Below are 18,328 nucleotides of genomic sequence, written 5' to 3'. Positions count from 1 at the left end.
AGAAGCTCCAGGTGGAATTAAAGCCTTGCTCCTTGAGTTGTACAGAGGGTCATGGTCTCCCCTCAAAGGAAGTCTCCTCTCCAGCACATCAGAAACATTCAGAGCCTAACCGGGGCATTTACCATTATGATATGAGGGTTTCTGCCACCCGGCACTTCCAGCTAACTCCACCATGCTCCACAGAGAATCCCCTATCTCTGTCCTTCATCCCCATGTTCCCTGGATACCCTCTCCCTCTCTTCATTCCTCTCATGATCTAATGGATGAGCATCAAAATTATTTTTAGATCAGGTGCTCTCAACCTGTATTTAATGTGAAGATTGCAATTTCTATTTTAAACCTGAAGAACAGCTTTCGCATGCAAATCATTTCGAGTTTTCCAGGTATGTCAAATAATCCAATAAGAGACTTTACTTTTACCTACTAATCTCCTATCATTTATATGACAATTTTTCCTTAACATTTTTCCACCTATCTTCAACTGATCAGTTGCTGAGCCAGATATCACCACCCCAAATACACTACAGCCAGTTGTTACCTGTGTGAAGGCAGGAGATGATGTTGAAGCATCTCCAGGCTCTTGAGTATTCCCTCAGCACCTCTGCAACAACAGCAGACAGGAAAGGGGCTTTCACAATTCAGTTGTGCTAAATCCTTCAAGGACCAGCTTTGCTAACAAGTCCTGTTTGCTGGCAGCTAAGTATTTTCTGAAGCATAACTCTTATTTGTGGCTGCACTAAACCCAGATGTGTCTTGCAGACTTTAATACACTCCTCCAAGAAACAACTTCTCTTTGAAGAGTGCTAGCAAAAGAACTGATAAATTGCAATTAGTGTCAAGCTGCAAGATCCATCCCACTCTGTTTCTACTCCAGCTCAGACACAGATGCCCTCACTCCTGTGCCTCAGTGGTACCAATGACCCCTTCCACAGCACTGCCCCTCAGCATTTCTACGGTGACGCCTTAGGCTCATCCATACGAGCAAAGACAGGCGTAAGAGAGAAGCGCAGGGAGAAGAAACATGACGATGAGTGCGTGAGAAACAACCCAAAGGGAGGTGCTAAAAATCACAGACTCACAGAATGGTTGAGGTTGGAAGGGACCTCTAGAGATCATCTAGTCCAACCCCCTGCTCCAGCAGGGACACCCAGAGCATGTGGCACAGGGTGGCATCCAGGTGGGTTTGAGGATCTCCAGAGAAGGAGACTCCACAACCTCTCTGGGCAGCCTGTTCCAGGGCTCTGTCACCCTCACAGCAAAGTTGTTCTTCCTCACATGGTAACACTGCATTTGGTAGCTCCTACCAGCAACTTTAGCCAGGGCATACGCAGCACCCGCTTTCAAAAGAGCAAACCACCCTCCCCACACTCCCACCTCCACACGCAAGGAAACTAAGCAAGCACCCCCGTCGGCACCGCTTCTCCCGGCTGCGGCGACACATCAACATCCACGGGTGGCAGAAACGCTCTCAAGTGAAGGACCATCCTAAACTGATGCACTTAAAGCCAGGAAGTATTACACAATGGCTACAAACCCACCCCCAAACTTTCCTAAAACACAAAATGTGTGGACAGCTACTTGCCACCTGGTGTTTAGTTCTCTACGGCTCGTTTTCAAGCTGAAGCCAGAAGGGCTAGAAACACAATTGCTCTGAATAAAAATTGAGGATCTGCCACGACCTGAGAAACTTCTAAAAAGATAAAGATCACAGGGTTTACAGCATGTACAAACAGGGAAAAGAAAACAGAAGATACAAACATAAGTATTAAAAAAAAAGTACAAATACAATACTAGATAGCAAGGAGGAACAAAATACACATACTGTTAAAAACAGAAACCAATAGATGTGTACATCTGGCTACAGAATTTTATCATTTTTGACCAGGATATAGAGAGGGATCTGGTAGAAGCAACTGATATATTTGTGCATTCATAAAGGAGCACAAAAACTTATCTGCTAGTTCAGAAAAAAAAAAATAGGAGGGAGACAAGAGCAGCAGTCAGGATCGGAACTTCACTTTAAACAAAATGGAAGTCATAACATTTCTTCATGCAGAGATATACTGTATGGCTAGGTCAGGCCAGTCTGGATTTAAATGAATGGGAATGGAAGAGGACTGGATGGAAAAGCAACTCTCCTGGGATAAATCTGGAAGTCTGTTTACAAACTCCATATTGGATTTGATTATGGAAAGAATTAGTTTCAAATTATTTGAGAGAAACATCCACCGCAGTATTCCCTATTTAAGACGGAGTTCTCTGGCTCTGAATGGTGAGCAGACCCAGTTAATGCCCCACAGAGTCACTCAGTCATTCCTAGCCGTACGAGAGCAATTTCCTAGATAACCAAGCGTGTCCCGATAACGAAGCAATCACTTTTGCCCCACTGCCATCAACAAAAACCACATGGGAAATGGCCAACAAGGAAGCAGTATGGAAAAAATATACATCTACAGATAGATAAATAGATACCATTATTCAAATTGAATATAATGAATTCAAGCTGGCAGAGAGCCAGTGGTCTCCACTCTAGAATACTGGATCAGAAGGGAGATGAAGCCTTGTAGCTGGAATGACTTCCAACCGAGCATGGCACCATGTACTTGAGAAAAAGCAGCGGTGAACAGAAGAGCACTATTAATTATTAAAGACTGGTGAATAGAAGAATGATTAAGGTCACTATCTGGGGCTGAAAAGGAGATATTCAGAAGGGCTGAGAAGCAGCAGGCGCAGAGCAGGGCTGAGCGGGTGACGAGGAGCCCACACCAAAGCGAGTCCTGAAAAGGGGGCCCCACTGCACCTCACAAACACGGTGCCGGCCTGGGGGAAGGAGATTGATGTTAAATACAGCAGGTGCAAGAACAACTGGGTGCAAAATGACAGAAAATAGAAGTGCTTGATATTGGGAAACAACTTCTAATAGCTTCTAACAGAGGCAAAAAAAATACCTCTATAAACTGAAACAGGGTTCATCTTAAAAGGAAAGTAAGCTACGCAGCTGTTAGAAACTATCTGAAATTGCCTCAAAGACATAGGAACTTCCTTTTAACATTATTTCTAGTCTTTAGGAAAAAAATAAATAAAACAAAGCAAGAGTTTCCAGTTGGTCTTACAGACCAGCGTCTCCTCTCTTCCATCACGTCAGCCAGGGGGTCACAGTCCTAAAAAACAAGCACGAACAAAAGGAAACACGAGCCAAATTCATGAACATCTTGGGTTTCATTACAGTATTCATTCAAGCACAATTGTTCTCTTTGGCATAATGAACCACTAGGCATTTTCTTTATACTGAGTTACCAGTACTGTCCATATGTAGCTTTCAGTCAGACCAGAAGATTTTTGTGTGTGCCTGTTTTTGCCTAATGCAGTGCTGAAATGTACAAGAGAGATTGCCCCCAAAAATTAGGAAAGTCACTTGAATTTTCATGCTTAATGCACACACTTAGAAGAAAAACTTCACCCAAATTTCTCTTCTCCTTTACTCTTACAAAATCTTAATTTCTATATAGAGCAAGTGAACCCTCTTTTAGTCCCAAACAAAACAAAAATTGGGAATCTGGAAAAAATGTAGTTCAGAAGAGAATGGCACATCAAGGGAGAAAACCTCATTGCTCTAGATATATCTATCTCTTCCACATGTTTAACCTGCACTGTCAGTTACTGATGAGAGGGATGTGAATTAATGTCAGAGAAAGAAAGAAGGGAAAAAAAAGATAAAAAGACTACCAGTTGCCATAGAAAGCAGTCTCTAGTACAAACAATGACAGAAGTGAATTTGATTAGGAAACTGAGCAAAAGCTAATTTAAATCCTACGAAAGTCTGCAGTGCTCTCAACTAAACCGTCTAGTTACTAAGATTTACATTTCATTGAGATGTAAATGCATCTAAAGCAAAGAAATTAAAATCTCCAAACTGGAGCCAACTGTAGTGGTTGCTAGAGTTTTCATACTTTCCCAATATTATTTGAAATATTTCCCCTATTTGAAATAACCAGCACACTCCTAAGAAATATCCATATCTTACCAACAGTAAAATGTTTTGAAAAATTATTTTTAGGAGTTAAATCAGGGCAGATGTAACTTCTACTTAGTCTTCTAAAGCACAGCATATTCTATCTGAATTTTAGGATGTGTAACAAAAAGCTGACTTCATACCTTTACTTCACCATCACAGTTAATTTGGCTTTCAGTTAATGATGAATAGCCACTGAACCCCCACAACTTTGAGAACATTAACTTCTGAACAAATCCATTACTCACTGTTCACTTGTATTCCCTGGATTCCCTGACTCGTTGCCTATGATCTTGCATCATCTCATCATGTGAGGTGTTGAGAGAGAACTGCGTCCTGGTGCTTATTTTAGTTTCTTCATCCCTAATAGTGACTTTCATTAGGTGTTCTTTAAAGGTCAGACACAACAAATCAAACACAAGGCTTCCATGAATTAAAATGAAGTTCTCCATATCAAGTATACAGAGCTGTGATATTTGTATGGCAGATGCATCTCAAATCCCTTTTTATTTCTTTGTGCTTACACGATTGCTCCTCATAATCCAGGTGCAGTAAGGAAGATCCATACCCTCTCCAAGCCCGGAGCAGCTCGGGTTTGTTCCCAGAGACACGCACGGGAGACTCCCCTAGCTCGGCAAAGCTCTTCCTGCTCAGCCTGGAAGGGCTGCGAAACCCCATGGCCATCGCGCAGGGCTCGGGAGCAGCACGAGCTCGGGAACAGCACGAGCTCCGAGGCAGCCAGGCGCTGGCTGCAGCGCAGCTGCGCGGCGCTCCTGGAGCCCGCTCGAGCCAGCAGCTCCAGCTGACAGAGACCTCACGGTGCCACGAGCTCCCCAGCTTGTTCTCCCTCCATTCACGTCCCAAAAACAGGCTTTGCCAGCACCAACAGCCATAAGGTCTTGCTCTGCTAACCAAGACATTAAAACCTTCGCAAAAATTATGAAGGGCAGCAGTCAGACATATCATTTCCAGAAGCAGAGGAGAAGAGCTATTGCTTCTTTTAAAAGAAGAAGCTGACTTGACACACGGCAGCAAAATCGCTTCAGGCTCACCATGCAAACACGGAGCACACGTGTGTGTTTGGCAGGGAGGTGGGTTTCACAAGATGAGATGCACATACCCTTTCCACATTTCTCTCACATCTTTATTCTGTCGCAAGAACTATTGATTTCCTTGAAAGAGCCAGAAATTTCCTCTTCTGAGCAATCATTACCACCTCTGCTGCCACAGTCTTCTCCAAATGGAAGGGCCCATGACCTTCCTGAGACCACAAGGTGATAAAAGAACTTTGAATCACCTTGTGGATTCAAAAACACTGCATTAAATGCCCCAAGTCACAGAGACTTCTTCTGCTGTCACAAAGTTCTTCTCCCACCACCCTTCTCCCAGACACACACACTGCTGAGATAACTGTCTGAAATACCTCAATTTAATTCATACAGGGTGCCATTCCTCTTTGTATTTTCAGGAGTTATAGCCTGTAAGAGGTAACCTTCTTGGAAGGTGAATTTCAACCACCTGAAACTAGGAGAGGCACAGCAATAGCCCCAGTCCTGGCTAGAGCTGCTCCTACAGAAGGTTGCAGATCAAGAAACCTTCTGCAAACCTGAAGTCTCTCTCTGCACTTACCTAGGGCAAAAATAGTCTAAAAGCAAAGGAACAAGACCAGGGAAATGATCGTCCCCCTGTGCTCAGCACTGGTGAGGCCGCACCTCAAATACTGTGTTCAGTTTTGGGCCCCTCGCTACAAGAAAGACACTGAGGTGCTGGAGCGTGTCCAGAGAAGGGCAGTGAAGCTGCTGAAGGAGCTGGAGCACAGACCTTGTGAGGAGAAGAGGAGGCTCAGGGGAGACCTTACTGCTCTCTACAACTACCTGAAAGGACTTTGTAGTGAGGCAGGGATCAGTCTCTTCTCCAATATAACTACAGATAGGACAAGATGAAATGGACTCAAGTTGTGCCACAGGAGGTTCAGGTTGGATACTGGGAAAAATTTCTGCACAGAAAGAGTGGTGAAGCACTGGAAGAGGCTGCCCAGGGAAGTGGTGAAGTCACCATCCCTGGCAGCGTTCAAGAAACGTATAGATGAGGCACTGAGGGACCTGTTTTAGCAGGCATGGTGTTTAAGGGCTTACGGTTGGACTCAGTGATCTTGAAGGTCTTTTCCAACCATGAGGATTCTATGATTCTACAGCAGAAAAGCAGGGTGTCACCTAACATCCCTACGTGGGAGGAACCGCGCCGACCACAGAGCCAACGCGCCCTTAGCACCGCCGGTCGCCTCCTGGGTCCAGAGGGCAGATGCAGCCAGGGCCGGGCGCAGAGAGCCCCAGACAGGCACACGGGGGGCTGCAGAGCCCAGGGGAGGGCAGAGCCTGCGCGCTGCTGGCAGCAGAGCTCGCACACACCTGCTCCGAGGCACGCTCTGCGCACACAGCCTGCAAGGAGCAGTATGCTACGGGATGTACTTCCTCCTAATTACCTACACACCCAGTAGTTCGGAATGTATATTTTAAATATACACTGACATTTACTTTAGTTAGCCTGATCCTCAACTGGTATAAAAATTATTTCTGCTCCCGTGTAGTCACTGTCACACCACACTTATTTACACAAACTAAGGGGGGGGGGGGGTCAGCCTGTACAAGCTTATTAAAAAGCTAAAGTTTAATCTGTGGTTTGATCTTTGTGGCAATTTAACCTCAATGCTTGCTTAGTCACAGAATTAAAATCTGCATGTACACATGCATAAAATCAGACCTGTGCTATTTTCCTTAAAAAACTAATAATGAGCAGAAGAAAAATCCCATTTCAAGGCGGACGCCAGCCTACCAAACTCTCATACACACAATTTAACCCAAGTGCATAACAAGGCCACAGAATACCCCACCATTTTATTACAGCAGCAATGTGAATTTTGTATGAAGCTGCATTACAAGATGCTAAGTTAGGTACTAAGTTAAATATTTTATGACTTACTACCACTGGAAGTGGCAAGAAGGTCTAGAGGCAACAGCAATCCTCTCTTAACAACTTTGACATCAATGGTTACTATCTAATTCCCCTCTCTTGGCAAAAATCAATCATGAGCTGGCTAGTATAGCAAAGGAAAATTTTGGGTTTTTTTTTTTTTTTTTTTTTGAAACATTATGGCAGAAGTTTTGGAAGCAGACACTGTGCAGGTGCTGGTGCTACCTATGCCTTGGGTACTCGAACACGATCCATTTCTCTTGCTTAGAAAATGAAGAAAACAACTGCTATTTTAGCGATAGAAAAATGTTCTGCATTTTTGACAGTGTCATAAAAGTTCTCTCAGAGGGAACATACCAAGCCAGAAAAACTAAGGCCAGTTTAATGTGGCCAAGCCTTGTTCCGGTAACACAGCTAACCTACAATTGTTTTGGGAATCAAAAATCAGAATCAAATTTAATACAAGATCTTAAATGCCTGAGCTTTCAAAGCATCCTGAAGGCTACAGACTATTTTGGATCCTCACAGGGGTTATGAAAGGAGTTGAGACCGCAACCCGAGGTGGAGAACGGGACCGAACCTCCGGACAGCCAAGCATGGCTCTGGTACTCGAGCAAGCAGGTCTAACCTGCCTACAAGCAGAGGTTCTCCTTGTGGAGAACCAGTCACTGCATGCTGAGGTACCACCTCACTGCCCGGCTTCCCCCCGTTCCCATTCCCATGCTGCCCTCCCTTTCAAAATGCACACCCATCAGTCAAGCCTGGGCAGACTCATTCTCTCTTGGTAGGGCAAACAGCCCACTTCTCCTAGGCGAAGGAGAAACTTGGGCTTGAATGTGAGTTGTTAAAACCAGATGCTTCAATGAGGTGCTGCCTTCTCAACTACAACCACAGATTTCAGGGGTGGAGGGAGATGGAAGCAAGTCCTACTTGTGTTATCCACTGTCTTCTTTGAGCTATTTCCAGGCTCCAAGTTGAAAGCAAGCTTCCCTTAAGGAAAAAAATAAAAAAATAAAAATCACAGTTGTACACTCTGTAAAAGATTTCATTTCACAGCTTTTGTCTGTCTTTCATCCCTACACAATCTACCTACAGAGCGGCTTCTTCGCTCCAGCGTCCCCTGCACGTGGAACAAAGCCAGCCTTGCTAGTACCACAGGTCTGACACACACCGAGATCCGCGCTAGTCACTGTCTGAATGGCTCTCTCCAGACCCTTTGGGGAAATTAATTATTTAACAGCCATGCACAGGCTATATTTGTCTCACATTTGAAGGCTCCTCTTTCTCTTTTTCCCTCAGGAGTTTAGTAATACTTCTGTGTTTCAACCATCCAATAGTTCCACGTGGCAGCAAGAGCAGTCAGTACAGATAACAGTCAAGCTGGCGTTTCCTCTTGCCCTTTGTCCTCCAGAAGTGTCCCCTAAAGCCAGCATGCAGTTCCTTGTCTAAGGCCTAAAAAAAGCATCAAAAGAAGCAGGAATGACCTTCCAATTTTAATCACAGTCCAGTGATATCGGTGCCTTTCACAGGAAAAAGTTCATCCCTTAGGTCTTTTCTACTTGCATTCATTTTTCCTATCTCAAGAAAGTCATACCACAAAAGTGCCCATCTGTAACAGGTGCTGCCTATATACAAGAGCAGACAACCTTCCCACCTCGTTTTTGGTCTTTGCTCTGAGTCTGATTATAGGATTTTTCTGTAGCAATAGAAGTCACTGGCATGAGCTGGAAATGAAGGACAGACTCCCACATCCTCACTCTGGCTCATCACACGAAAGCCAGAGACAGGATCATCACCCCACACCCAGCCTGGGCCAAAGCGCTCAGCAGCATTTTCAACCTTCTCACACTGTTCAAAGGAACAAACTTCAAAATGAGGCAACAGAGCAACCTTAAATACCTCAATATCCTACATATAACAGAGCAACCTTAAATACCTCAATATCCTACATAATGCAGGCAACACTAGCAAGCTGCTGCTCTTAGTGCGGGCCCAATTTCTATTTTTCAAACAATTACAAGAACTTTTCAAGGGCTGACTCATGTGGTGTGCCTCACCTAGCAGCAAATGTCAGGTCCTGCTTCCCATCACCTCTAAGTCACTGTGTGGAGTGACCCACACAGCTTGGGGTGCCCCCAGCTTGGCCCGCTGCTCAGCCACACTTCCAGAAGCAGAGGCCATTTAACAGCAGTCATCTGCTCACCACATGCTAGAACTCTGGGACTTTCCATAATAAAGTCCATCTCAAGGACTCATGGATTTCCCATTGCAATCTTTCAAATTCTCCTCTGAGAACTTCTGTGCTACCACCTGTTGCCAGACAATTAAGGACTGCATTTGCCATGACATGAGACCCATTCACTGCCAATGGCATGAGAGCCAAACAGTCAGGACTTCATATTCTGTGCTGCAACTTGGCTCCCTAAAGCTCATGTTCCTAAAATATACCATGCTAATGGAAGAACTTTCACATCAGTGTTCCAGACTTACCCCAACTGAGGAATCTAGTAAGTTTTCTGACCAGATCTAAAGCTTAACAAGAGGTGCTAGGAAGGCTGTGATGTGAGAATGCCAGAAACCAGACAGAGCATGGTCCACCTGCTATTGCTTGCTGCTGGGCAGTTGGTAGGCTTTTAATGTCATTCTTCTTCAGATGAGGAATCTGAGGCAAAAAAAAAAAAAACAAATGCAGTGCAGCAAACTCTATGTAGGCTCCAGCAACAGCAGAACAATTTTCCATGGTGCACTTTTATTAGAAAGAGTCACACTAAATGCCTCTGGCTCTTCACCAGTCTTCAACAGAGCACATCAAAATTTTTTACATCCATTTTTCCTAGAAAGCAACTCCTTTCTCCTCCAGGAGGAGGCAACAGCCCAAACCCCTAGTGAGGAATTCAGCTGAAGGTCACACAGAGATGCCATCAAACCCCACCTTCATAAGCAGAACACTGCTAGGCTGACAGTGAGCACCCGCAGCCCTGGCTCATCCTCTACCAGCCACTAGCAGCGTCTGAATCACTGTGATAAGCGTCTGACAAAAGGCTGGAAGTGGCATAAAAAATAAAGGAACTAGAACATTATTATTCGATACAGTAAGTTGCTGTCAGTAACAACAGGGAGGCATTTGCAGTGTTTTACTGCTCATTCATGGTGATTAATGTAACTCAGCTTACAGGGTCAGGGAAAAAGCAGTTCAAGTTGCAATGGATGCAGAAAGCAAATGCATCATCTTGCTCTACGAGCAAATAATGGAAAACCTGTGACAATGACCACCTTTTTCAAAACTTAGGTAACGAAGCAATAGCCTCAACGGGGAACGGTGGATAATCAATAGCACTGCTGTTACAAACTGCGTATAAAAGGAAGCAGACAGAGAGAAGGTGTTGAACTAATTACCAGCAGTTACCAGTATGTCTGGCCTTAATCAAAAGCCAGTCACAAGTTACCTAACACCTGCATAACTGATGTATTCATATCACATTTATTAATGTACCAAATGATACTAAGAGAACATAAGGCCCTGGACTGCAGGCATATCAGGGCAAAGGAGAAAGATTATCTCTTATTTGAAGGAAAAAAAAAAAAAAAAGTCTGTTTGTCAGGAGGTGATTCATAGTCCAAAACCAAGACACCTACATCTCAAAGCAAAGCAAATAATGTTTTAGTTTTCTGGAGATCTATCTGGATCCTTCAGAAGACTTCAAAAGGGAGACGAACCATAACAGTAAATAGGATTTACCAAGAGGAAACTGTGCTGTATGTTTGTGCACATGTAGGACCAAGGGGCAATGGTCTAAATCTCAAGGTGGGATAAGAAGGGTTCTAAAAAGGCATCCACTTACAAAAGCCATAGCAGAGGACTTTCTTGTGGAACAGTTTTTTTTGATAGAGGTTTCTGAGAAACTTCTTGCAACTTGAAGCGTGAAGCACGCGCAAGGACAGAAGACCTTGCTGTTCCTCCTGACTAGGTAGCAGCCAAGTCAGCTAAGCAAGCCAGATATCTTTCTTATGTGACCTTGATTCGCTTTCCTTCTTTTCTCTATGTCCTTTTATCTCTCAGATTTATGAGCCTGTTGTCTACTCTGGATGTCAGAAATCAGCCTGTATTTGCATTTCATCTTAATCTCGCCTCAGTTAAGCTTGATTCAGTCAAACCGGATAGTAACCAGGCGCTCCTCTCTCACAGCATGGCAAGTCCAGGACACACTATTAAGGCCCCATCTCCCCAGAACACCCTTTACTGGGAGGCTGGTTGCCCTTTCCAGCTCACAGGCCAAGCAAAGAACAGGAGTATACAAAGGAGGCAGAAACTTCTTTCATTTTTTAACAACTCCGATGACTCTTCAGCAGAGAGTAGGATACTGGGTACATGCAGTGCATTCAGCAGTAAAAAGAAAGCCTTTCTCAACCATCTCCCCAAACAAAAATGGCATGATGTCTTCACTACCCCTAGAACAGATCCTGACTATCTTTATGAATGGCACTATATAGTCTGATATTAAAAGGAAGCTCCTGACTCTTCAATTTTATGGTGTATAAACTTACTGGCATGTTTTATTTACCAATAAACATACTTTCAGAATTTACAATTCAGTGAATTCTTTGCAAAACTTTTGACTACTGGCATGTTTTGGACACACAGAAAATAACCCCTGAAGATTATAAAACTTATATACACCATGCTTAAAATAAACACAGTTTTTCCCTCACATTAGTAGAACTATTAAAAAAACTTAATGGGCAACCTAGCTGTAGGAGTTAATAATACACTGCTATAGAGTTCAAAACTTCATAACTTGTCATATAGTATTTTAACCAAAAACCCTCCTGCTGCCCCTACTCTTGATGGCCTCACTAAATCAGGTAACATTTTTTCACATTCCACTGTCCTTGCTAGCACTAAAAAGTGAGATCACTCCCTATCACTTTGCTCATTTGTCACTAGATCGTTTTTATGACACAGTGCTAAGTATGCTACTAGATTATTTATAGGAAGGATATGGAAGGCAAGTTAGAGAGTTAGACATTACCATCTGATGGCATATATAGGCTCTTCTCTACTGCAAGTATGTTTTATATGAAAGTCTGGCACATACAATACAGCCTGGAAAATGGGATTTTTTTGCAGAAAGAAAAAGGAAAATCAGTGATATTCACCATTCTAGTAAAAACAGATTTTAGAGTAAGCTAATAATCTATACTGTTAAACATAGCTCAATGATCAACATAGATGCCCCAGACTTACGAGAAGGAAACCCCTCCCACACACACACCCACAAATTTGACATATAAAGCTGTATTTCAGATTTTCAGGAAATGTGAGATGAAACCTAACGCTATGCTACAGACAAAAGATTGGAGAACAGTTTATTCAGAAATACTCACATAGTCCAAGTGCTGAGAACAAGATAACCATGGATCTCAGATCACTCTACAACAAAACCTATTGCCTGAGTAGGTATTTGGGCAACTTGCTTACTAAAATTTCTGTGCTGCTGTAACTCTGCTGCCCTCAGGAGCAAAGTTTATCCAGATTAAAACTAACACAGGCGCTTGCATGTGCGCAGGCTTGTATGCTGTATCTCTACAGTGATCCCACAGAGGGGCTCGAGGGAAGACAAGGAAGGTTAAAGCAATGTACTAGCAGTTATAAGGTTCAAATTAATGCTTTCCCTTTGCATGACTATCAAATCTGATGCAAGATTTGGATGGTTCTTCCTAAGCCTCAAGGAGATAAATGTGCTGTGTGGAAGCAAGATAGCAAAGGTTCATCTGGACAAATAACAGCACTTGAGGAAAGTCACCCCAAACACAGCCTTGCAATTAGTCTGAGCAGTACAGTCCAAAGGGCCCTACTATATGCTGAATTCTATGTTGACAAACACAGCTCACTTTGCTCCACAGATAAAACACTGTAGGATGACATTAAAGACATTGTAATTTATCCTGAACAGCAGCAAGCTTTACAAGAAGGTATCTTAATGTGAATGCTGCCATTTTGAGGATATTTGCTGGCCAAGTTTTGTCTTAGATACACACACATTTATTCCTTAATTCACCAACTTGATAAATTTCATTAATGACATGAATTCTTTTTAATCTCTCCAGGACAAGCAGGAGCTTGTGTATGCATGGGGAGCACCCTGCTCCTTCTGTCCTGAGGCATGGTGGTAGTGGGACGTGGTGCAGAAAGGAGAGCGCTCTGCCTGCCAAGGGCCCTCTGATTTCTCACCCCACTCCTGCCTGCCTCCTCTGTGGTACTTGAGGAGACAGTTTTCTTCTCTCTGCCATAGCACCACCTCGACACCTAAAGGAAGCACAGCCAAGGAAAGCTGAAGACTCCCCTAAACTGCAGACAGGCCCTTGGCTGCGTGCAGGGATCTGAATGAATGCAGAGGGCCCGACGCTATCGCACAGCCTGTTTGGGCCTATAGCTCTCCCCACCACAAAACCTACAGCATATGTGGAAGGAATTTACTGTCTCATAACAGCCATCTAGGATGACAAATCTGAAGCAGTTCTCAGTTTCCTCTGCTTTTGTTTCCTGAAAGCTCAGTCTTGAGAAGAATCAGTTTCCATCTTGATTTTGCGGCATTCAATGAGAAGCCATCAGAGCCGTCTCTTTCCATGCTAACAAGAACCTTCCCTTCAGACATATTTACAAACTGCAACAAGGTACATCGTGTAACTTTACCCACAGGTGTAATAGTATGCCTTTCATAAGGCAAGAATAGGTATTAGTACTGCCATAAATTGTTTATAAAGGCAGATTAGAAGCTAAACAATAGCTTTTAAGGTCCCTATGCACCTGCCCGCACAGCTGTGTGGCTGCCAGCACGACGCTCCCCTCAAGGCACAGTCAGCGCCAGGCCTGTTGGTAACCTTCCCCGGGAGCCCAGCGGGGAGCCCAGCACCACGCAGAGCTAACCAGCCCCTGGCACGCGAGAGGACAGGGGCCAGCAACCACGGCGCCACGCAGCCAAGGGCCCCCCTGCACGAAAACAGGAAGCACCATGAGAGAAGCCATTTGCTTAATACGTGTCCTGTTACCATATCTCACCACGTGGCAGAGCTATGTCCCCAAAACGAGCAGGAGCCCAGCGTGACCTGCTCACCGCCAAGGAGGTGCTGCACCAGCCTACCCACCATTTGAGCACAGGCTGGTTCAGGAAACACAAATCACTCCCCCAGTGCCACAGCAAGCTGCAAAGCTCCGTGCGCAGGCGGACAACTCTCTGCCTCTCCATGCTTGGCCAGCTTTACAAGCCGGTGCGCGAGAGCCGTCCATCGTGGTGCTCTCCTGTCCTCAGGTTACAAGAACGTAGCTGTATTTTCACCTCTCCCACGTTCTGCTGCAGAGAGCACCCACAGGAACCTTGAGGTACTCCACACTAAGCGCTTCTTCCTTCCTGGCCGTACACATTGGCTTCTCAGTCTTGTGGAGGCATTGAGTATAAGGTGTCCCTAAGCTGTTATTTAAAACTGAAAGCTATGTTGACTGATCACCCAACCTATGTTCCACTGCCATCCTCCCAGCACGCCTATTTTTAAAGCTTGTCATGTACATGCTATTGAGGTTTGCAAAGTGTTATTTCCTTATTAGAACCGCCCTGTGGAGTTCAGTCCCAAGCAGCAGTTATCAGGAGTATCATTTTTAGAAAGGGGGATTCAAAGAGAGTTGAAGCCAGTCAGTGAATGGTCACTTAGAACCAGAAAATACTGGCTGAAAATTCTTAGTCCAAACGCATTTTTCAAAAAAACTTGAAACACAAGAGCCATATTTGCCAGAGGGCAAGTAACCCCTGCAAATCTCTTAGCTCACTTCAAGAGCACTACAGAGCAACAAGAAGCAAGCTTCCTTGTTCGAGTTGAACATCCAGTCCCTGCAACTCTCACCATCTGCACTAAAGGTTGAAACATGCACAGTGAGGATGACCAGAACTAATCATCAGCCTGAAAATATTCATGAAATGGGATAATGACATCAAAACAGGAAGAGTTTATTTGTAGAAAAACATGAAAAATATCTCAGAGCTATGAAATAATGCAAACTGCAACCTGACAGCTCTCTCTGGAGCAGGGGACGCAAGCTGAACTACGGCTCCATACTGCAATTAAGCAGCATTTCTCCAAGTCAAATCTGACAGAACACCAGGTCAAAAAACTGGCCACTTATATTTCTTCCTTCGAAAACACTGTCAACAGAAAGTTCTCTCCAACTCTAGTACATAGTGAAACGGTACAGTACAGATGCCAAACTCCCCGTCTGACCAGATCAGCTGTGAATCACAGGCTGCAGACAGACAACAGCTTCTGGACTCTTGGCTGTTGAAGGTAAGCCGACATGTGCAGTTACACACGTTACTTTTCCTTACAATCAAGTTACTGCTCTAGTCAATCCCTCTACTTTAAATTCAAACTGGGAATGAGGTTTTTGCCTCTTCCCTAACTTGTGTTGATGAGAAGAATTTCAGAGTCTATAGCATCAACCTGTTAGGTTGTCAGTAGCAATGGTGTGAATCTCCAAGTAAGGCCCTTACTGTACTCACACAGCTACACATGATCAGCTTCTAAACCACAGCCATTCCCTGTGGCCACTTTGTAGCGTGAAAGCCATCACTGGAGCTCGCTTGACTCGATCAAGTGCACAGACAAGTGTACCAAACTCAAGCCAAACTACGGTAAGGAGGACAAGTCATTAACTGCAGTGACAACTTGGCTTCCTATAGGCTCTACGACCGCAGACACTGCGCAAGGACAACGATAATATTACAGTCATATGTTAGAAAGTAGATGGGAAGAAAAGGGAGGAGAAGAAACCACCATTACTACTTGAAATTCAAAAAACATTCCCAGAGCAGCACAGGGTCAGAGATTAAATGTTCTCCCCTGATTTTGTGAAATCACTTATCTCCACCTTTGACATCAAAATGAAACTGAGTGAACTTGCAAGATCTGAAGGCAGCTGCTGCCTTCCTTCTACTCTTCGGTTAAACTCTGCCTGTTTTATTTCAGCTGCTCCAGTGATTATGCTGTGACAGCTACTCAAAGCAACATGATGCTTATAACCATTTCAAAGCACATGCCTCTTCATTTTCTCCAAGGCTAAACTTCATGATCTCAAGCTGCAGGAAGAGTTTCTGTGACTTTCACCAGACCTACATACAGATGCAGCTTAAGTTATTTATTAGTCAGAATACTGATGCTCCAAAAAGGCATCATCTTGCATGTACATATTATAAAAACACATCAGTTATCTAACTTGCCAATTGTAGTTTTACCAAATACTTTCTAAAATTAAATATCATTTTTGCCTTTTGAAATATCAAGCGTGTAAGGGTGACTCATACCGTATACTAGCTTGTAGATTGTTGCTGTAAAACTTAAAAACACAACACTATTTTAACCTAGAGCTAGTTTGTTCTGACCATAATTGGGCAAAAATCTCACAACACGACCTTTTCCATTGGAGTCAACACTGGAGATCAGATCACCAACCCTGAACAAAGAGCCCTCTGCCCAGCCAAGGGCAAGCAAGCAGTATTACCCCCCCTTACCCTGGGAACTGCACTAGCCAGCCCCTAGCTTGAGGGTAGCTTGAAACACTCAGTCTAGAAACACTGAAGTGCTTGATTACCACTAGAATAAATCAGTGAGGAAACTGCAATCAGAGTGGTTTGGAAAATAGAAGCACACTAATATTACCAAGGAAATTACAAATGCTTTGATAATCTAGTGTTGACAGGTACAGAATCTACCAACCTTCTACTAACTGAGAAGAAATGAATGAATTTAGGTCCCATTAATCCCACTGGAATTCTGTGTAGTCAAGTATCAATGAATTGCCACACATCTTCCATCCGTTACAAAGATCTGGCCTTTCTACAGGCAATGTCCTGATCTCATGCTCCCCTGTATCCCAGGGAGTCAGACTAATTGAAACTCCTTCTTGCAATGTTTACCACATGCTGCATTCGCTACTACAGATGCATCCACTGTATGTTTATACTACATCCATAAGGATGCAGTTTAAGGTCTGAAATGCCTAGTCAAAAAATAACAGTTTACAATTGGCTTGAGAAAGTAGCACATTGAACGGAAGTTTTTTTTTTTCCATTTTTACTATTGTTATTTCCTAACCCTTATCAGTAGTCAGATGCAGAACACTAACCGACATCAAAATCAAAATCATGCATGATAAAAACATTAACAAAATCATTCCAAGCGACTTGTTAACATTATAAGCTTACAGCTACTGCACCTGAACATGTTTAATAATTCTTTAGTCAGTATTTTTTGCTTGGCTTAACGTAACATGACGGACAGCCAAAAGACAGGCAGACTTTTTTCATCATCCTACATCAAGCAAGTATCCCAGTAAGAAAGAACAACAAATTTCAGCAGAACAGCACATTTGAGCAACACATACACCTCTCTGCACACATGCAAGTACTGTAGGAAGCAGCAATGATCTTCACATAAACTAATTTCAAATTCATATCAGAACTTTTCCGACAAGTCCCTCCACACAAAAATTAGCTTTAAAAATAAATCAAAATGGAAGAAAAAAGAAAAAGAAATCTTACGGCTTGAAATGCAGTAAGCCAGCCTGCAGTTGATCCTCCTGAACAGCTGCTTGTTAATTGGCCAAAGGATAAGTGTGAAGAGCTGAATGAAGTTAATGATCAGTCCTGATACTATAAATATGTAGCAGATCAGAAGGTGGCAAATGAATTGAGACTTCAGAAAGCCAACGATGTCCATGATTTGCTGAGAAGACAACAGGGTACCTTCAGACCCAAAATTCAGAAGACAACCTGCAAAACCAAACAGGAGCAGCTGTTATAAAATGCATTTTTTTTAGACAGATTTTAATACAGACTGGCTACTTTCCATTTAAATATCTGAATGAAATTTAACTCTTCAAGAGTTCTCTTCAAGAAGAAAATTCCAACATTTTCAAGAGTAAGCAAGGAAATAAAATCCCTTATTTCAAAATCAATTTACCTTTGGCATTGAAAACAAATTTTCACTTTTCAATTATAATTCAGCAAAACATATGGGCATTTTACTCCATTCTGTGGGTTACAATACTCCTCTGCCAAGTCTTAATAGGTAAAAGTACAAGAAAAAAACACCCATTTATATTTTGAGTTGAATGGCCTGTACTTCACAAGACCTACACACTTGTTTAAGATTCTGGACAACTCCACAAAGCTGTGCAGGGCAACACCCTGGGGGGGAGGGAAACACAAACGATTTTTACTCCAGTCAAGACCAATTTATTTACTTTCAGACACCTTTGCCAAAAGATTTGTTTGCTTGCTTACACAAAGAAAAAGCCAA

General features: G+C 43.3%; 1 protein-coding gene across 1 annotated transcript in view; it reads right to left on the bottom strand.

Annotated features, from left to right (window-relative positions):
* AGPAT4 (1-acylglycerol-3-phosphate O-acyltransferase 4) overlaps positions 1-17,797 on the bottom strand; it is a 52,966-nt gene extending 35,169 nt beyond the window's left edge. Inside the window, exon 1 of the mRNA XM_010220593.2 lies at positions 17,569-17,797. Within this exon, the coding sequence (XP_010218895.1) occupies positions 17,569-17,746 (178 nt within the window). The 5' untranslated portion in view covers positions 17,747-17,797. The remainder of the gene's footprint in view (positions 1-17,568) is intronic.
* Between the last annotated feature and the right edge of the window lie 531 nt (positions 17,798-18,328).

This window comes from Tinamus guttatus, unplaced genomic scaffold (assembly GCF_059628265.1).
Source record: "Tinamus guttatus ecotype Peru unplaced genomic scaffold, ASM5962826v1 Tinamus_guttatus_pri_ptg000473l, whole genome shotgun sequence".
In the NCBI taxonomy this organism is placed as follows: Eukaryota; Metazoa; Chordata; class Aves; order Tinamiformes; family Tinamidae; genus Tinamus; species Tinamus guttatus.
This window is presented reverse-complemented; position numbering and strand designations above follow the sequence as displayed.